Genomic DNA, 21,964 nt, shown 5'->3' on the forward strand with positions numbered 1-21,964 from the left:
TCCTGACTGGGATTAATGCTCTTATAAAAGCAGCTTCGAGAAAGCTCCCTGGCCTCTTCTACCACGTGAGATTTATAGCAGGATCTCACCAGATATTGAACCTGACAGTGCCATGACCTTGGACTTCCCAGCCTCAAGAACTGTGAGAATGTGTGTTGATTATAGGCCACCCAGTTTACGGTATTTTTGTTATAGTTGGTCCTAATGGACTAAGACAGGAGTTAATTATTGAATGCCTACTAGAATACAGGAGCTTTACAGATCAATTCAGCTCAAGTCTCAAAATGTATCTATGAGAAAGAATAGCCTACCTATTTTATAAATTAGAAAATTATTGTTCAGAAAAGCGTAGTAACTCATTCATGGTCATATGCTAAATGGTGGGCAGAGCCAACCAGTCTGTCAGATTCCAAAGTTTGAGCTCTTTCTGCCACATAACACTGCATTTTATAGGACAAGGGCTTGCAAAACCCTTTTTCCCACCTTTAGAAGGCTCCTTTATAGAAACAGATTTTCCAACTTTGATTATATCTATTAAAATAAGAAAATGTGATTTCTCTTTAATTTTTATCAGATAACAAAGTCCCTAAATATTGTTAAAATTGCAACCTAAGAGAAATCATTGGTCCAACTTTGTCACTGATTTTTCAAATAAATGTCAGGTTTGAGCAAAAGGGTCACAGGAGGGTCATACCTTCAGAATCACTCTGAGTTATTTAATATCTATTATATACTTTTGCTGGACAATGATCTGAACTTACTATTTTTTATTATATTTTTGCCAAAATCATGTTTGAATTTGTAACTACAGCAGACCTTACAGGTTATCTGAGAAAAAAAAAAACTACATTGATAAAAACAAATATATCCATTGCACACATATATATACACAAATGAATAATAAGATTAAGAGGGGCAAAATGCAATTAGTATACATTTGAAGAGACTTCAAACCCATGTATATTAAACTTTCTGAACAACTGAAGTTAACTGGTTTGGATCCTAAGAGAAATCCTGCCAGTGGTAAAACGTAGGACTTAAGGAATGTTGGACACTGTGTGAAGAGCTGTGACCTCTCCACTTTTCGACTGGTGTAACTCCACGTGTCAATGGAACCTAAGGCTAATCTGGATGATGGAAAACACTGTAATAGCCATTGTATTCTTTTATCTTCCGAAATTCTTCTAAACTTGTCTGCGACCCATCAACAACCTGGCTGTATGGGGTTTGGAACTGCCTGCCCATGATATATTCCTTCTTAATCCAATGTCTGGAAAAGATTGATTTTAAAAAGGAAAGTAAAAAATTTTTAACTTTTTCTTAATGGTTCCTAACACTGAGGTGTATCTATCCCTGAAATCCATTAAATCACATTAGTTCAGATTCCTAAGCATTTAAGAACATGTAGACTAAAATTCATTCCAAATTTATAAAAATAAAATCCACAGACTGTGGCAATGTCGACAATCTGTGACAGACCTTTCTTGTTCAAAACCAGACACTATCAGGTAAGTTTTGTCTCAATTTTAACTTTGCCCATTATCACCAAAACTACTTATTTCTAACACATGTATACTGAAAGTGATAAATACTTACACTTAACTGAATTTTTTTTTTTTTTAAATGGAGCTTTACTGGAAAAATAAAAGCAGAATGCTATTTTTCTAAACAGTTTATAAACAACACTGAAGCTTTTGGGCCTTGAATACAAGGACATTTCCAAATACTTTGGAAATGCAAAACTGTTCATTGCTGAAGTGGGAAGCCTTTCCCAAACTGCTCCCTCTTGAAGATTGTATATTCTACTTCAAAAGAAATGGCAACATGACCCAAAGCCCTGGGCATATCAGTGAAGTAAAAGAGTACTATCCCAGCGAGGACCTGTGTTTCTAATTCTATGACTTTTTTCCCAGCTTGACTGCTAGTGTCCATCTCCAACAATGGAATGTTAGAGTCTGATATGTTCTTATTAGTGAAGAACTGTTTTGACTATCATCAAGCACCTGAAAACTGAATGTTTCCAGCCTTTGACCCTGCCCTATATCTTACATGGTGTTTACAGGTGAAATAGAAACCACGTTGTTGGCACTCTGTGAGCTTAGTGATTCCTAAGAACTCACATGAACGGAACAAATGAGATCGAAGCATGGCACTATTGATCATACCGATGACCTGCTTTGGGAGTACTCTTGCTACTTCCCAGCCTTGCCAGACCCCTGATGACTTTGTGGCTGCCACTTCTCCAGGACATATCATGATCGGAGGTTTATTTGCCATTCATGAAAAAATGCTGTCCTCAGAAGACTATCCCAGACGACCAGAAATCCAGAAGTGTGTTGGGTGAGTAGAGTCTCAAAGAACACATTTAGATTTCCAGATTATACTATGAGACTAAGGCATGTAAGCATTCATTTGTATTAACATCTAAATTATTTTAATAAAATTTAAACTCATATATTTTTAAGTTGCATATAGTTAGTCTTGCAATCCTTCCTTAAAAGAGAAATATATCAGCCCTGTATGTATAATCAACTGCTAAGTGCAGAGGCAGTGAATGCTTTCCCTTAATATTTGTATTTAGATTTTGCCTAAAAACAAACAAACCCTGAAGTCACTTGAGAAAACCAATTAGGAGACACTGTAGCCTGTCCACAACAAACATACACAGCACATTTCTATTTATATTATATATGTATCTGTATTTATTATATATTAATATTAATGTATATGAATTTATATTACATTATCTATTTATACTATGTATTGTTCATGTTTATATCCCCCACAACATGCATTTTGTTTTAAATATGAATGTATTATTTAGTTGTTTGTTTAAAATGGGCTACATTTAAAATTTCTCTCTACACTAGCATTTTTGTCAATGCTGCATTCATTTCATTCTTGAAATTATCAAATTCTTTCATGATAAATTAAGGCCTTACTTCAACTTAATGTGTTCCTTCTTCTTTGATGAACACTTTCCACTGAAAGTTTGACTGTAGAAAAGACACGGCACAGTGTACTATGGAAAAGTAAAGCTGGGCAGAGGATGTTACAAATGGATTCTCTTTAAGGAGAGCAGGATATTTGAATTCTAATTTCAGTCTGGGAACAAACTACAAAACATTCTGTAGACTTAGGCAAATCACTTAAACTTGTTGAGTTCCAGTTTCCAATTTTCTCTTTTGTAAAATAAGGGCCCGGATAACTTCGGGACACAGGCTGCATCGGCTTCTGTTGCTATGGCAAATGTGATCACCATGCTTCCTTCCCCTCAGAAATCCTGCTTTCTATCTTGATGATTTTGTATGTAAATTTAATCTTCTCTTTCCCCCTCCCTTTTTTCTTTCTTTATCAAAAAGTATTTACCAACTCCTCTAAGAATGCTGTCAGATAAAATGTGATTCCACATCACACTAACATTCCTTCCTGTCATTCACCCTAGAAGTTGGGAGCTTTGAGCTACTGTCTTCTTAAATGTTGGTTATCAGGAATATCAGCAAATGCCTCAAGATAAATAATGAAGATTTTCAGAGCACTAAATTGGTACCCAAAGAATGACTGCAGATTTGAGGCCCACAATTATAGGCCAACAGTTAAGGATGAAAAATATGAAAAAATCATTGATCTAATAAGCAAATTTATTCTGAAAAAAAAAATTACTGACTTGTACATCCTTTCACCTTATTGACACTCCTTAAGAGAAACAGCATTCATTCAGCATCAAACAACTATTTATTAAGTGCCTACATTAACTAGGCCCTATTCTAGGTACTGGGATACAGAAGTGAATACACCAAAGAGGTTTAGACTCTCATGGAGCTAACATGGGGGGACTCTGAAAATATACATTTTAATTGTTATACAATGCATTATTTTTATTATGATTCATTACATTTACTTTTCTTTCTTTCTTTAAATTAAAAACTTAATGCTGATTTGCCAAACTTCACTCTTAGATAGTCTCCAATGACAAATAATATTATTAAAATACTTTATCATAATTCAATGAACTAAAAGGACACTTAAAAATATCAAAACCCTGAACAATAATATTCTCCTCTATGAATGGATAAAGATGTGGTGTGGTGGAATATTATTTAGCCATAAAAAAGAATGAAATCTTGCCATTTGCAACAACATGGATGAGTCTAGGCAGTATAATGCTAAGTGAAATAACTCAGAGAAAGACAAATACCATACGGTTTCACCCATTTAGGAAACAAAATGAACAAAGGAAAAATAAAGAGAAAACCAAAAAGCAGACTCTTCACTATAGAGAACAAACTGATGGCTAACAGAGGGAAGGTGGGCAGGGGGATAGCTGAAATAGGTGAAGAGGATCAAGAGTATACTTATATTGAGCACTGAGTAATATATGGAATTTTTGAATCACTATATTGTACACCAGAAAGTAATATAACACTGCATGTTAACTGTACTGGAATTTAAAATAATAATAATATTCTCCTTTATTCATTTAAAAAACATTTGAATCTTTACTATATATTAGGTACTGTTTGCAACCTTTTGTATACGGTGGTGGATGACATAAACTTAACAGTAAATCAGTAAACAAACAACTCAGTGCCCTAAAGTAATCACAAATCAAGAAGTCAACTGGGAAAACCCACCGAAAGAGGAAATAGCTATGTTTCATAACTAAAATAGTGCGCTTTAGGGCGCCTGGGTGGCTCAGTCGTTAAGCGTCTGCCTTCGGCTCAGGTCATGATCCCGGAGTCCCGGGATCGAGTCCCACATCAGGCTCCCTGCTCAGCGGGAAGCCTGCTTCTCCCTCTCCCACTCCCCCGGCTTGTGTTCCTGCTCTCGCTGTGTCTCTCTCTGTCAAATAAATAAAATCTTTAAAAAAATAAATAAATAAATAAAATAAAATAAAATAGTGCACTTTATCTAGGAGAAAGCTACTGAGCTTATACCCACAGCCTGTTTTATATGTGATTCTTAAGAGTCTTATTAATCTGGTTTCCAACCACAATAGTTTAGAAGCAAAAAAAAAAAAAAGCCAGGCTAGTGAGTCTAAGGAGTAGATATAAAATGGACAGCAATAAAATGGTGACACCTAACTAAAAGACACATCTTCATACTGCAGAATACTAAACTGAGTATTCAAATGATCCCAAAATTAGTCAAGAAAAAGTTAAATCCTGTTCCACAGACTCTATTTAAGAAACTATATACCCTTTAGAAAGGTTTCCATCAAGAATTATTTTTAAATAAATGGAGTTTAGTGAAGTTTACGCTTTAAGAGGTAAGCTTTACTGATCCAGAAATTGTCTCTTGTAAGGCAGAGGTGTGAATGATATGAGTTACCATCATGTCTATAGAAGAGTTATGTTCTGATTTTCTAAAAAAAAAAAAAAAAACCTTGTTTCCCAACAGCTTTGAAATATCAATTTTTCTTCAAGCTCTTGCCATGATTCACAGCATTGAGATGATCAACAATTCACCACTACTATCTGGAGTCACACTGGGGTACGAGATCTATGACACCTGTACCGAAGTCACAGTGGCAATGGCCGCCACTCTGAGGTTTCTGTCTAAGCTCAACTGCTCCAGAGAAACCATGGAGTTTAAGTGTGACTATTCCAGCTACATGCCAAGAGTTAAGGCTGTCATAGGTGCTGGCTACTCAGAAATAACGATGGCTGTCTCCAGGATGCTGAATTTACAGCTCATGCCACAGGTGGGTTTTGTCTTACTGCCAACGTTGGTTTTGAGCATATTCTTTATTATGAGAGGATTAGGGTAACCTGGGAAACTAGTTATGGAGTTGCTTTTACTTTAACCTTTCTTTCTCTTCAGTCAAAGAGGGCATGGTGCCTATTCTGGATAGTATAGTGGACAGAGCACTAAGGGAAGATAGTCTCCCTCAATCCATCAGATCGAGTTTCTGAAGGTTCTCAGCAGGATTCAGATAAGACCAAAATCTCTGATTGCCTCAACTGCCTTGTTTCTGAAATAACATCAGTTGGGTGCTATGAAGAAAACTGAAGAGAGACTGAGCGGTAAGGGGACATGCAGGTCAAGGAACACTTCTTGAAACTCAAATGAGAAGGGACAGCCAAGGGAAGATGGGGAAGAGAGGACAGCATCTACACTGAGAAAACAGTAAGTACAAAGTTCAAATGCTGAAGAATAACAAAAGGTCAATATAGCTAGATCAGGTGTATAGAAAAGAGTGCGGTAAGAAGTGCATTTGCAGAGATAAGCAAGGGCTGGTCATTCAGCATCTCTGAGACTCTGAGAGTTCCATTATATAGCCTAGTGAAGTTGATTTAAAAAAAAGTTTATATCCAAAATGACAAAACAAAAGAATTACTCCCCCAAATAGCTCAGAGATAAGGCTTTGGCTCAAATTTTCTAGACTCTCTATAATGCTGGTTAGGTGATAAGTAAGAAAAGTAGACTATTTTTAACAATGATTATGTCATGTAAAAATGTCATTTCCATGACTGACAACACTAGACAACACAAAAGGAAAGGGGACTCTCCGCAGGGGACACTGATTTTACTGAAGCCCAGGTGTCCAATGTAGATGAGCCCAGCAATGCCAAGTATAAAATGTAGGTCTGCATAGCAATGTCAGGAAACTAAGATTTAGGCACAAGATTTAGACACACATCCACCGTGTGCCAATATCCATTTAAATTTTTTCCTTGAATCTTCATAAAAATCTTATTATTTCACAGGTAAAGAAATACTAGCTTTACCAAATTTATTGAAGTCAGGATTCTGACAGTTTGTCTGACTCCAAAGCCTACTGTCTTTCCACCATACCAGGTGGCTGCTATAAATAGTGGAAAAAACAATCACTGAGCAAGTGACACAGTGTGGAAGGTAATAATTCCCCCTAGAATAAAATTCCCAGAGCTGTAAATCAAGCAAAGCTTTGCACATATTCGGTAGGTCTCCCAAAATGCTGATGCTTGTTTAAGTACATCAGGGGTCACAAAACTATAGCATGTAGATCAAATGTGGCTCTCAAGCTCTTGAGCTGTCAAGTAAGAATGGTCTTTACATTTTTTAAAAGGTTGTAACAAAAAATACTATATATATAAATGTATATCTGTATACATATATATATGTATATATGACAGAGACCATATGTGACCAACAAAGCTTAAAATATTTTATATCTGGTCCTTTATAGAAAAAGTGTGCTGACCCCTAGACTAGATGATTATTTGGCTGGATGATTTATTTTACCTAGAATAAAAAATCATCAAAGTTGTCAATTAGACAAAATGTTGAATACACCAGGTGTCCCAAAATGCATTTTGCTTATTTGACCAGCTGCATTTTTCCTGTATTTATCTCTAAGTATTTAAATAATATTCACTATTGGCCTTGGCCTGAGATATAAGATAGATGTAACTGGATACAGAAATGTAGCTGGAGACAGAAGACAGAGCCTGAACCTTCAGAGAGCTTGTACTGTACACAATATGAAATGATTGGAGAACAATGACTCTAAATAGTCACCATTTAAATGTCACGATTTAAGCTATTTATAAGTAGAAGCTATTTATAAAGTAGAAGTTCATTGAAGGGGAAGAATGTAAAGGACCGGAGAATTTAGGAAAAGATTACAGAAATTCACTGAAATGAAAGAGAGTATGAACAGCCACCTGGAGTTCCTCAACACCATAACTAAAAGAGTCTATCAATTTCCAGGTGAGTTATGAATCAACCGCAGAAATCCTAAGTGACAAAATTCGCTTTCCTTCATTTTTACGGACTGTGCCCAGTGACTTCTATCAAACTAAAGCAATGGCCCACCTGATTCAGAAATCTGGATGGAACTGGATTGGCATCATAGCCACCGATGATGACTACGGACGACTGGCCCTCAACACTTTTGCAGTTCAGATTGCAGCAAATAACGTGTGCATAGCTTTCAAAGAAGTTCTCCCAGCCTTCCTCTCAGATAATACCATCGAGATCAGGATCAATGAGACACTTGAGAAAATCATAGCAGAAGCCCAAGTTAATGTCATTGTGGTATTTCTGAGGCAATTCCATGTTTTCAATCTCTTCAGTAAGGCTATAGAAAGGAATATAAATAAGATCTGGATTGCTAGTGATAATTGGTCAACGGCCACCAAGATTACCACCATTCCCAACATTAAAAGTATTGGCAAGGTTGTGGGGTTTACCTTTACAAGAGGGAATATGTCTTCTTTCCATTCCTTTCTTCAAAATCTGCATATATTTCCCAGTGAGAATAATAAGCTCTTACATGAATATGCCATGCTCTTGTCAGCCTGTGCATATGTCAAGGACAGTGATTTGAGTCAATGCATTTCCAACCATTCTCAGGGGACTTTGGCCTACAAGGCTAACGAGGATATAGAAAGGAACTTCTCCCTGAGAAATGATTTCCTGTGGGATTACACCGAGCCGGGACTTGTTCACAGTATCCAGCTTGCGGTGCTTGCCCTTGGTTATGCCATTCGGGATCTCTGCCAAGCTCGAGACTGTCAGAACCCCAACGCCTTTCAACCATGGGAGGTACTAATTCACACAGCCAAGAAAATTCCCCTACAGTCATTTTTTTCCTTGAGTTGATTTGCAAATATTTATATTAACTGCTCTTAATCGTATTCCTTTTGTAAGTAGATACCTTCAGTGAATAACCTGCATTTCTATCATTAGCTCTTTGTTCTTGAGGATAATAGAGTTGTTATTTTGCCTTCACTACTACTACACTGACCCACTAAAGTGGTGTTCTTTTATTTTCCAAGAAGATCCAGTTGATAGAAGTATTTTCCGTGAGTTTATGGATTTGTATCTGATCTTATAGTTTTTCAATACTTCATATGAATTATTTCTTTTAGTGCTCTTGACAAACACAAGACTGGGCATGTTTAATGGTCCTTTTTATTATCACTAAATATTATCAATGAGGAAACTAAAGCTAGAAAGTACTAGAAATATGACTCTAGTCTGGGTCTTCTGCCTCTATGCCCTTTGTTTTTCGTGGTGTCTCTGGTAGTTTATAGTCTTCAAAGCCTTCAGCTACAACTCTTACGACAGTCTCCCTAGGACTCCAGTCTTCCTCAAATGAACGTTGTGAGATCAATCATAATAATTCCTATGATATCTCAGGTTGAAATGAGCCACAAATTGCAGGTAAAGGAAGTCTTTGCTTTGCCTTGATTAATTTGTAGAAACTCAAATTCAAGCTTAATGTGACCCTTTTTAGTAAAAATTTTACACTGTGCTTTTTAAATGCCGATAAACAAGACATTTAAAAGCAAATTGTTGCTTTATGATGATAAATTTTACTCATTAAAACAGATTTCTCAATAGTGTGTACTCAAAGACAAACTTTTCTGTCTTGATGCAGAATTATGTTCCAAAAATGTATTTATTATAAATGTGTAAAGGAAAAAGAAGGTGAAAGGAAATACGACTCAATTCTTACCATATACATGAGTATCCAGGACAGGCTATGTCTACTTTTGTCATTTTTACTTTAAACACAAACACAAGCTCCAAGGTCTGAGGTCATCAGCTTACATTTGGGTGGATCATGTGACAGTCATAGGGTGTTTCAAATTGCTCATTTTAAAGCTAGTTCTGTAAATGCAAGGCAGAAAACCTAATGAAGATGGAAGACTAGAGATGAAGATTTTTTTTAAGTTAAAACTATCTTTTTAAAATATATACACTTATGTCTAGCTATTTTAAGATGTCTGTTTGAAAACACACTCTTTGTAATGTAAAATTTTAATGAGGGATTGGTAAAAACTATAAATTAAGTGAACCACAATAATGAAACCACTACACAAAATTTTAGGAATGAGAGGTTGAGAAGGAGTAATAGAGAGAAATTAGACATTCCTGGAGACAGGATAAAGGGAAGGAGACATAAGGAGGCTCGTAAGGAAAGAAAAATACAAATAGAGCTATTTATCCACTAAAGATCTGGGAAAGTATTTTAAATCAGGAATAAATCTCAAACATTCTGAGGAAAAGACTTGAGAAAGTATAATCTAAGCAGAGTCTCCTAAAATGTTTTATTTAAACAGTAGGAGCCTGGGGTTGTTCTTTATTCCCCTGGGAGCCTGGTTATCTAGAAACAAACGAAAACAGATTGGAAAGGAGGAATATGTGAGTGGTTTGCTCCTTTGATCACAATGTGAGTAAACCACATCTGTGCCAGATTCAGTGGGACAAATAATGCTGACAATTGTCTTCTTATGAAGAAATCTCCATACACTTTAAATTTAAAAGATCAGCAACATTTAGGGTCACTAATCAAAGATACATTCTTAAAGATTATTTTGACCCCTGGTAAAATTCACTCATATTTAAATATTACTTTCTAAATAATTTTACGTTCAAATAACTTTAAAGGAGTTTTTCCCAATATTTAGGGATCGCTCTTACTTTGGCACCACATTTGATGACATCCGTGAGCAGTATTCAGGAATGGCGCAATCAGAATTGTTTTACTTCAACAGACTTTTAATGTTACTCAGATGTGCATGAGGATACCACCTCCTTGTTGTGACCGGTGATTTGGGGGTTTTTGTTTCCTTTACTTATGATGAGGTAGAAAGTAGTAAGTGATGTATGTGGGATGACAGAATGTCTAATAGTCAACTTTCTAATTCATACATTGATTTAGCAAATATTTATTGGATGTCTCAATGTTCCAGGCATTGTGTTGAGTGTTGGAAATATTCTGGAAAACAAGACAATTCTCTTCCTAAAGGAGTCATCTGTCTACTGGTGTATACAATCAAACAATTAAGGAGCTGATTACAATGCAGAATGATGCATTACTATGTTTCATAGAGATACAAAACGGCAGAGAAGCACATAACTGAGGCAACCAATCCAGTATTAACAATTCAGAGAATATTCTCCAAAGATCATGACATCTCTGGAGAATATGATGGATGGGTAGGAGTTAGCCAGGACAGAAATACTCCGAGAAGGGAGAGAAAACATGGCATCTTCAGAGATAAGAAAACAGTGCCAAAGAATCGGAGTTTTTTGTGGAAACTACAGGTAAATGAAAGTAGAGAGATTAGTGAAGGATCCATCATTAGGGCCCAATCAATCACAGCATCTCAAATTTTGACGTGCAGTTGAATTGCCCGAGAATCTTACTATCATGCATATGCTAATTCAGCCGGAGTTGGGGGGATACCTGAAAGTCTGCCCTTCTAACACTCTCTCAGGTGATGCTGATACTACTAGTACAGGGACATCCTTTCAGTAGAAAGTCTGCAAACTCTGTTTAAAGGTTTGGATTTGATAGAGCAAAGGGGAGGCAATTAAAGATATTTTTAGACAGGAAAGTCTCGTGATCTGCTTTCCATTGCAGAAATAGCATTTCCACTGTGGTGTGCACTGACTAGAGGGACACAAGACTAGAGGCAGAGGGACCAATTTGGTAATCCAGGCATAAAATAAGGATGGCTTATCCTCCAGGTACAAGTACTACAAGTACTGTGTGTGACAATGAGCATGGAGACATGCATACATGGATGTTTAAGAGGAAGGATGAGGAGGATCTGGAGATAGATTGGGTGTAAAGGGCGACAGACAAAGAGAAGCAAAGATGTTGCAAGTGATTCCACATTTGGACAATTGGTACCATTTGTTGAGATGGAAACAGAGAAAAGTAGAGGTCTGGTGGGTATGAAGCTTTCTGCTTTGGAGATGTTGAATTCGAAGAGCGTCTGAGACATTCAAGTGTAGCAGTGGCGGTCAGATACTAGTCCAGAAGTCAGAAGAGACATGGGCTGAGAAGATAGTGATTTTGCAGTGATAAGGAGACTAATAACTCATAATTTTTTTAAAGATTTTATTTATTCATTCATTTGAGAGAGAGTGAGTGAGAGAGAGCATGAGCAGGAGGGAGGGGCAGAGGAAGAGGGAGTCCAACCCGGGGCTCAATCCCAGGACCCCAGGATCATGACCTGAGCCGAAGGCAGAAGCTTAACTGACTGCGCCCCCTGGGCACCCCAAGAGCTAATAACTTTTACGGGCTACTATAGTAGACATTGACATGTATCCCCTCTAATCTCCATAATATTCTGGTAGGTCCACAGGTTCACGCTCCTTACACTCCGTCCTAAAGAGGTGGCAAGAGGAAATGTTACTGGGGACCAAGACTTGCAGCCGTTTAGAGATGGAGGGGACCTCCACAATTAGGGTCTGGCCCACAGTCACCCACACAGGTAGCAGTGAGACTGTCCCAGCCTTAGTCCAGGGTGCTTTCCACTACAGCATAGAAAACTTCCTGAAAGGAAAAGACATGGGTTGGGCACCAGACAGAGAAACAAAGCCATGTCCTCTGGGCCTCGAATTTACTCACCAACACAGTTTCATTAGGGAGATGTCGTGGACATCCGTGAAGTCGGGGGAAAAGGAAAACAACATTAACCACAACAGCTTCAGCGGTGTGGCCTCCTGGCCTTGCATTCTCAAAGAACAGGTCATTGCCCTCCACAGGGTGAATGCTATAATCATGGAAAGGCAAATCCCACTGTTTAAGATTTATGGTGTTAATTCACAGTGACTTTCAGAGTCTCCATGAAAAAAATAAACAATTGACAGAAAAAGCCTTCGATAACTTCATAACCAGAGCACCGATGTTCAAAACTTACCTTAACTCGGAGCAAATGTTCTGTCTTACTTACCAGGTCAGGAGGGCACTGTTTTGTTTGCCTCTACCGTCTCTCCTGTGAGGACAAGCATACAGTTATGCTAGTTTATGTACATCATACAGCGTTATCACTATTTACAGAACGGGTATGTGTCAGGACTTTACCCTGGAAAACCTAATTAAGTGCAGGTAAAGCCAGGTGGAAATTATAGTTCCAAACTCGAGAGTTGAAGAGGATCTGCTCCCTAAAGAAGTGAGTTTTCTGGGGCTCATGTGTGTGAACTGCTGAAGGAAGGAAGAGAAGAAAATATTGCAGCACACAGGTAGAGGTGGAAACATTGACGGTAGGTCCTTCCTTCCTTTTTTAAATTTTTGTTCCCATCATATTTTTTCTTCCAGGCAATTGCTGGAAAAAGCTTTTGTGTGTTAATTCCACCCTGTTAGATCTGATATCCTGCTTCTTTAAAGTAATACTAATCAATTTAACATTCATTAAAAGAACTAAGAAATCTGTGGGGACACATAATAAAATCAATATACATTGCTTAGAGATTTTACCGAAGTGACATTTGGTCACTGACTTGATATCATAACTAATATATTTACCTTAAAATATAACTGGATTTTCTATGTTCTAATGACAAAATTGAAGGAAAGAAACATTCATAAAAGATCAACTGTGAAGGAATAGAATAATTCTATTCAAATAGAGTAATGTCTGCCCCATTCCACAGATTTTGCGCACAACACAAGCCTCATAGACTTAGAGGAGTAGGCCCAGCGTGTTTGAGAGGGTATTTACTTAGCTGTCATTATATATCAGGTTAATGGTGGGGCAGGGTGTTCCTCTTTCCCAGTCCAGTATTCTTCCTCTGCAGCACAAACTCAATAGAGCTGCCCTATTTGTCAGTAAAATATTTCCTGTCCTATCTGCATTGCATACAAGTTCTTACTGTACAAATTGGGTAACAAGACAAGTAATTTTTCACTGCATTTCTTTCCTCTCAAGCTAAAAAATAATCATTTTATGAATTACATTGGAAATAGAATTTAGAGGTCACTTTACTAGACACTCAATCACTGCAACAGATTTGAAAACCATTGGAGATAGTAAGATCCATACCTCTCACCAAATGGAGTAATAAAATATGGACTTAGAGGGCAGGCACCAGCAGTACCTTCCACCCACCAGCTCATCTTCTCTGGTGGGGAGACACCCCGAGAACAGGGTGCTGTTGTCACTGGACTGTCTCCCACATTTGTACCTCTGTCCCCATTGTCCTCATTGTGGGGGTGGTGAGCATAATAACCACTGGCTCAGATTACCCACTCAGGCTTGGCCAAGGATCCAACTGTAGCTAGAAGGAAAGAATGAATTCTATAGCTCCAGAAGACACACTGATGACTGCTTTTGAGTCAGAAGGAAAAAATAAGAAGATATTGAATTAATATATTGTTAGATGCAATGGAAAGACCTGAAAGTCAAAATGTGTGTTCCCAGATAAGGCCCTTCACCCCTTGGCTGGTGGTGCTCATCTAAGAAAAGAGGAAGATGATCCTTGCTCAGTGTGTTTCACTGAGTTGTTACGGGATAGAAGGATATCACACTTCTGAGTATTAGCAAGTAATATATGAATGTCAGGTGGCATCATTAATTGATAGACTCAAAGTATTTTTATTTATTTGTACAATATCCCTATTAGTTAATTAACAGTATTAATAGATATTAATCAAACCTTTACTAATCTGTGCCCAATACGGGGCTAAACTCTTTATATGTTTAATTACATTTAATCCTTACAATAGCCCTATAAGGTAGGTTTCATTTACTTCATTTTACAGATGGGGAAGCTGAGGCTTAGAAAGAACTGTAAGTGTCAAGACCACATCACTAATGAGATATAGAACCAGGATTAAAGCCCAGGCAACTGTCCCATAGGACCCATCTTGAAATTCTATAACGTGGAAAAAGAAGATGCTCAGATCCCAGTTTGATAATCTAGAGAAGCTGCCCGCTGTAAACATTAGCTTGATTCCTCAAATTTACAGAGCAAGACTTTGGCAGAAATAAGGCTAGAATTCTCAAATTGTTGCCAGGTAGTTAAGAACCTTCTCAACTAGTTACCACACTCATTGATCCAGAATGTCTTTTTTCTACCTCTTAAGTGATATTCCTTAGAAGGCAGTGTCATAATCGGGATATGGATACATATTTCTATTAGTGTTTGTTTCTATTTTTATATTTTATAGTTACTTGATGTACTAAAAAATGTGACATTCACTGATGAAGGGAATTCATTTCATTTTGATGCCCATGGGGATATGAATACTGGATATGACGTTGTGCTCTGGAAGGAGATCAATGGCCACATGACTATCACCAAGATGGCACAATATGATCTGAAGAATGATGTCTTTATCATCACGGACCAAGAAACAAAAAATGAGTTCAGAAACCTTAAGGTAATTTTGTGGTAGCCTGCTTTATAGCATTCAAATCAAATGAGTACCTCAGTTGCAAAAGTGCCACCAAAACCTCCAATGACCCTGCCTGTTTACTGTCCCAAACTTCCCTCCTCAAATTCTCTGGTCAACTTGTGCCTCCCTCCCTTGTACAAGCTCTCTTCATCATCCTCATTTGACCAAAGCATTATCCTGGTTAAATTCAACTCTCTACCTATTCAATATGGCCCCCATATAGCTGAACTTGGCAAAACAAAAACAAAAATAAAAACACCTTGTTGACTATTTTCACTTTAAATTCATGATCTCTAACCTCCAGTGGGCCCTTAATGCTGCTGGACAATCGGACTATTACCCTAGTCCATTAACTCACCCACCTTCCTAGATAGCTATTCCATGATTTTTCTTCTCTCCTCTGACTCCAACACACCTTCCCCATCTCCACTTTCAGTTGACCTTGCTTCATATGTCACTAACAAAGCTGAAAAAATCAGAAGAGAATGGCAGTGTCACCCTGCCGCCACATCCACCTTCCTTCCGGCACTGTGGGTGGAATGTGTTCCTGGCCAAGGTCAGCTCCTCCCTTGACCTCTGGATCCCAACCACTTTCCACCTATTCGATGATACTGCTCGGCGATTCTCCACTCTCTCCCATGTCCTCAAGAATTTTCTTTTCTCCACTATCTACATGATGACATAAATATGCTGTTACTCCTTTCATCTTCAAAAAAAAGGAAAGAAACTCCATCGATCCCCCATTTCTCCTTCTATATACTGCCCAATGCTTTATTTCTCTTTATAGCAAAAGTCCTTGAAAAATTTAAATACATTCAATGGCCCGAATTTCTCTCCTCCCATAATTCTCTTGAATTCTCTTCAATTCTTTCTATCCAGTTCACCAATGTTAATAAATCCAAACATCATCTTACTTCACTTACTGGTTAATTGTTCTCTCTGTAAGATGCTTTCTTTCTCTGTTTCCACAACACCATGCTCCCTTAATTTTCTTCCTCTGTCTCTGGCCACTCCTTCTTAGTCTCTTTTGCTGCTTCCTCATCATTCCAGCTGCCTATAAATATTGGCTTACCCAGAGCTCAGAACTGCTCCTCTCCTGTGTCTGCACTTTTCCTTAGTGATCTCATCTGGGCTCGTGGATTTAAATAATGTCATTCATCATATAGAAGGCAGATGACTCCCAGCTTTTTATCTTCTAAATTTCAACCCAAATAAATATACGACTGTGTAATTGACATCTCCACCTGGGTGTCCAATAGTCCTCTTGACTGAGTACCTCCAAACCTAAGCTCCCAAACCTACCTTCATTTCAATAAATGGCAATTTCCTTTTAGCAGCTCATGGAAAAACCTGGTGGAATCCTTGTCACACTTCCTATCCAATCTAAGTTTCACTTTCAAACCCATAGTCCAAAACATCAGATAATCCTAAATCTTTTGATATCCCAAAGTTATTAATACCAGACTTTAGAGTGTCTTTGCTGTCTCTTGGGGGTGGGGAGAGAAAGAAGGTCTCCCTTTTATCCCCTAATGACGTCCTGCCTGCTGAAAACCCAGATCAGGATGTAACCGTGTTGAGAAGAAGAAAGCCACTGCTTGTGGACACAGGGCTACCAAATCTTGGCTACTTTTCTCTCTCAGCCATATCATTTTCATCTCCCAGAGAAAAGACAAGTTAGCTTAGTCCTTGGATTATGTTCCTGGCTCAGGAACAGCTATTAAGAGAATCTAGACAAACCCTCATTTACCCATTTTGCTTTTGTTTCCCGAAGGTAAGGGTGAAATAATAAAAGATTTATTTCACAAGATATGCCACGAGATAGGGACTGTGAATGGAAAAAAGGCACAGCTGAAGTGCAAAGAATTATTAGTTAAATTGGAAAGGCCTTCATAAAAATAAGATGCTACATATGATTCACATTGTGACATGCACAATTATAACCTAAATTCTCAGGATTTTTAAAATATTATTTATATATCTAGGGTTGCCCTTTTCACTAATACTTCAATGGTTCTAAACTCGAAATTTCCACTGGTTTTCTAAAAGATTTTATTTATTTATTTATTTATTTATTTATTTATTTATTTATTTATTCATTTATTTAAAGAGAGAGTGTGTGTGTGTGAGAGTGGGAGGAGGTGCAGACGGACAGGGAGAGAGAGAATCTCAAGCAGACCCCCACTGGGCGAGAAGCCTGATGCGGTGCTTGATCTCACGACCCTGAGATGATGACCTGAGTCAAAATCAAGAGTTGGATGGACGTTCAACTGGCTAAGCCACCCAGGTGTCCCTCTACTGTTTTGTTTTTGAAGACTAGACTGGACAGAGTCCTTGGACAGCATGATTAATAACCTTCTTCTAAAGAATATAAAAGCCCAATAAGTTACTATTTTCTTGTATAGTTGAACTCTTTATACAACACAAGATTGGAAATTTCCAAGCCATTGTCTTCTTCTTTTGTTCCATCATTACACATCTGTCCCTCTACTAGGGATTTTCTGAAAGAGTTAATTTCCCTTATTTGCTTACAGAAGTTATTAATGCAACAAAAACTACTTCTTCCTAAGGCAGTTTCACTGTCTGAAATATTTTCTGTTTTTTAAACTTGTTCACATTCCTCCAGATGACAAAACAATTCTGTTTGCTATTTTTTTTAAAGAGACTAAAATACTATTTAGTAAATGTATCTTTAAATTAAGTCAAGGTTGGAGCACCTGGGTGGCTCAGTCAGTTAAGCATCTGCCTTCAGCTCAGGTCATGATCCCGGGGTCCTGGGCTCGAGTCCCGCATCAGGCTCCTTGCTCAGCGAGGAGTCTGCTTCTCCCTCTCTCTCTACCCCTCCCCCCTGCTCGTGCTCTCTCTCTCTCTCTCTCTAATAAATAAATAAAATCTTTTAAAAATAAATTAATTAATTAAGTCAAGGTTACTTAAGATAAATCTTTTAAAAATCTATTTGAGATTTCTTTCACTTTGCAGCAAATTCAATCTAAATTCTTCAAGGAATGCAGTCCTGGACAAATGAAGAAAACTACAAGAAGCCAGCATATCTGCTGCTATGAATGTGTGAACTGTCCTGAAAATCACTACAGTAACCAGACAGGTAATTATAGTCACTACAGCATGTGCAGTGACACACCTGAACCATTTCTCCTAGGCTGATTTTTTTTACATGAGTCCTATTTTGTTTTATTTTTTTTTCATTAAAAAAAGAAGCATTTCATCCTGCTAGATTAAATTCCAGTGAAATTTCATTTAATCTTGGAATTTGCTCTATTATATCAGCAGATGTATAACCAATACATAATAGAGACATAAAAGTAACTTTACTTCCAAGGGAAGTTGTCACCCCCTCAACTGGACTTCCTCTCTCGCATCTCTCAAAACCATGTGAATTCTGTCAATTTTTGTCCATGTATCCCCCACATAGACATGCCTGCCTTGTAACTGGGGCACAGTAACTATAAACAAATAAATGCTGAATTAGCTAAACAGAGCATGATAGAAACCCAGAGGTGTGTATACCCTGGAGATCTCATTATTCTTACCAAGAAGCAACGGTAAAGCCTAAGAAGAACCTTCTGTGAAAGGAAGGGATGAACCGTTGACATAGATGAGATGCTACTGATTGTTTGACAAACCTATCTTTAACAATTTTACAAGATAGAGCAAAATATACAAATTAAAGAACAAGAATAAGGTCAGCAGCCTTCAGGGTCTTAAAAGGAGCTATCAGCACTTTCCCTGGAGTTAAGCCTACTTTAAAAACATCGTGTTCCCTTGTTTACTGTTGCATCCCTCTTCATCTATAACAGCTGAGAACCTGAGAACTGGAACAATTCTCAAATGCTTACTCTTTTTTCTCACTGGCTCCAAGGGGAATGTATCGCAATGTTAATATTCCAATAGTCATGTTCTGTCATTATCTCACAAAAATGCCACTTGTCCCAACCTGAGATGGGCTCCGCTGTGTAAATAATTAGGTATTGGGGGTTGGATTTTCCAGGTAATATGGTGTCTAGCAGCTGTCTGCCTAGTGGGATAAATAAAAACGAGAGTATGTGGCATTTCTTTCCCATAAAGATGTACACGAATTTTCAAAATATAATTTGGGGTTGTCTTTGGACAACCAGGGAAAGAACAAGTGTAGAAGACTGCCTTTCCTTTGGAGGAAAAGCAAGGATTTAGGGTGATCTAAGAGGACATTCTCTCCTATTGTTCTCCATGTCTCCAGGGCACAGCTCTTGTACAGAGACAAGGCATTAAATGTTCGCCAAACAGGTGAAGAAGAGAGCACATGCTAGCAGTGGCAGTTAGGGGAGGACGGAGAAGAACGGGTATTTGTAGGGAAACAGGGCTTAGAAAGAGGAAGAGGCTGGAGAGGTAATGAAGTGTATAGACAGACACACAACCTGACTTTGAGGTTAAGGAAGAAGAAAACGCGGGCCCCGTATAAAATTGAATGGGCACTGTGGAGTGTTCTCAGATGGATGCCCAGAGAGGGGCTTCTGGCAAGAGATGGGACCCCATCTTTAGGGGGCAAGACTGGAGAGCAAATGCAATCACATTCCCAGAGACTCCGCTCTGATATCAGCTCTTCATGCGGCCCTGCCACCAGAATCAGCAGAAATCACTTCCAAGCTTATCACTGCCTGTGTGAGAGACTCAATTTTACTGATCTCCTAGACAAAAAAAAATTAACTTTAATTCTTCATTCACTGTCACTGGTTACAATCTTGCTTTATCTCATTTTTAGGGAGCTTTTAGGGTGACCCAGCCATATTTTCTCTGCTTTTAAAAGAGCTGCTTCCTTATTTACAATAGCAGTTCTCACTACATTGAGTGTCTACTGTGTGTAACGCTCCATGCAAAGCATTTTATATTTATTCTGTCACTGAATGCAGAACCCCAGTGAGGCAGAGTCTTTTTAAAAATTTTTTAAAGATTTGGAAATAGACTCAGAAAGTTCAATTTACTTATTCAAGATTATGGGAGTCATAAGTGATAGAGAAGGGGACTTGAGATGCATCCAATTCCAAAGCCCTTCTTCTTAATAGAGTTTGAATAGCAAGTTTCTAAGAGGCTAGTATCTATCCTGAATACACTGATTTCCTAAAGACTCACAGCCCAGCTGGCTTTTTCTTTTCTTTTTCTTCCCTCGCCCTCACACTTTCTCTCTTGACTTCTTTTGGGTTCTGTGCATGCTTTATTTCAGTAAGTAACCAATATGACAATGATCTCTATCCCTTTTGTCCTCGGGACTATAACTGAGGAGTCTCATTTGTAGCATCATTGTGGACAATCACCTGGTTTAACTGTTTGCAATGTAACTGAATCTCCTCTGTCTTTTAGATATGGATCACTGCCTTTTATGCAACAACGAAACTCACTGGGCCCCTGTAAGGAGCACAAGGTGCTTTGAAAAGGAAGTGGAGTATCTCAACTGGAATGACTCCTTGGCTATACTGCTCCTGGCCCTCTCCCTACTAGGAATCCTGTTTGTTCTGGCCATTGGCATAATATTTACAAGAAACCTGAACACACCCGTTGTGAAATCATCCGGGGGATTGCTGGTCTGCTATGTGATCCTTCTCTGTCATTTCCTCAACTTCGCCAGCACGGGCTTCTTCATTGGAGAACCACAAGACTTCACATGTAAAACCAGGCAGACATTATTTGGTGTGAGCTTCACTCTCTGCATCTCCTGCATTTTGATGAAGTCCCTGAAAATTCTGCTAGCCTTCAGCTTCGATCCCAAGTTGCAGAACTTCCTGAAATGCCTCTATAAACCCATCCTCATCATCTTCACTTGCACAGGTATCCAGGTTGTCATTTGCACCATCTGGCTGATCTTTGCAGCACCTGCTGTGGAAGAGAACGTCTCCTTGCCCAGAGTCATCATCCTGGAATGCGAGGAGGGATCTGTCCTTGCATTTGGCACCATGCTGGGCTATATTGCCATCCTGGCCTTCATTTGCTTCATATTTGCCTTCAAAGGCAGGAAATTACCTGAGCATTACAATGAAGCCAAATTCATAACATTTGGCATGCTCATTTATTTCATAGCTTGGATCACATTCATCCCTGTCTATGCAACCACATTTGGTAAATATTTGCCAGCTGTGGAGATTATTGTTATTTTAATATCTAACTATGGGATCCTGTGTTGCACATTCTTTCCCAAATGCTATGTTATTCTTTGTAAGCAAGAGACTAACACAAAATCTGCCTTTCTCAAGATGATTTACAGTTACTCTTCCCACACTGCGAGCAGCCTTGCCATAAGTCATGTTTCACTGGACTCCACTAACAGCAGCATCACAATGACCGATCCCAGCTCTGGCGGCAGGTCTGCAGCCTGGCAGGAAGGCAAGGATCTTCAGGCACAAGCATTTGCACACATATGCAGAGAAAATGCTACACGTGTATCTAAAATTTTGCCTCGAAAAAGAAGTTCAAGTATATGAAAGCATCCTTAAGAGATGGCATGTCCTAGAATAAAATGTGTCTAGGATCTTTGTATTTAAAATGTGCATTTATTTTCCAACAAATATATTCTATGTGTTTCTTCACTGCCACCATGTTCACCAATGCTCCCTCTGTCCAACCACCTGTTTAACAAAGAAAATAGAGCCCTCGCCCTGAAACCGCCTTCATTCCTCCATCTGCCTCCATCTTCACCCCGTTCCTCTTAGGCACATTTCTATTCAAAAGTAGCCCAGAATACATCATCCATATTATGTCCTCTGTCTCCTCTTCTCAAACCTCTTCATATGGGTTCTCCTTCTCTCCTAAAGCATCTTTATCTTCCCACTTCCCCTGCTTGGTTCAGTTGAACAA

At 38.4% G+C, this 21,964-nt stretch overlaps 1 protein-coding gene across 3 annotated transcripts; it reads left to right on the plus strand.

Moving 5' to 3' along the window:
• Positions 1-2,146: 2,146 nt before the first annotated feature.
• Positions 2,147-21,591, plus strand: GPRC6A (G protein-coupled receptor class C group 6 member A). 3 transcript variants are annotated; one of them, XM_036082272.2, is made up of 6 exons: positions 2,147-2,340; positions 5,401-5,704; positions 7,696-8,532; positions 14,900-15,112; positions 18,104-18,227; positions 20,477-21,591. In XM_036082272.2, exons 1-6 carry the CDS (start codon positions 2,147-2,149, stop codon positions 21,589-21,591), a joined length of 2,787 nt encoding a protein of 928 aa, XP_035938165.2. The 3 variants fall into 3 exon arrangements, with proteins under 3 accessions (XP_035938165.2, XP_077910519.1, XP_077910518.1); XM_078054393.1 differs by having other exon boundaries at positions 7,696-8,007; XM_078054392.1 differs by lacking the exon at positions 14,900-15,112.
• The last annotated feature ends 373 nt before the right edge of the window (positions 21,592-21,964 follow it).

Source organism: Halichoerus grypus, chromosome 9 (assembly GCF_964656455.1).
Source record: "Halichoerus grypus chromosome 9, mHalGry1.hap1.1, whole genome shotgun sequence".
Lineage (NCBI taxonomy): Eukaryota > Metazoa > Chordata > Mammalia > Carnivora > Phocidae > Halichoerus > Halichoerus grypus.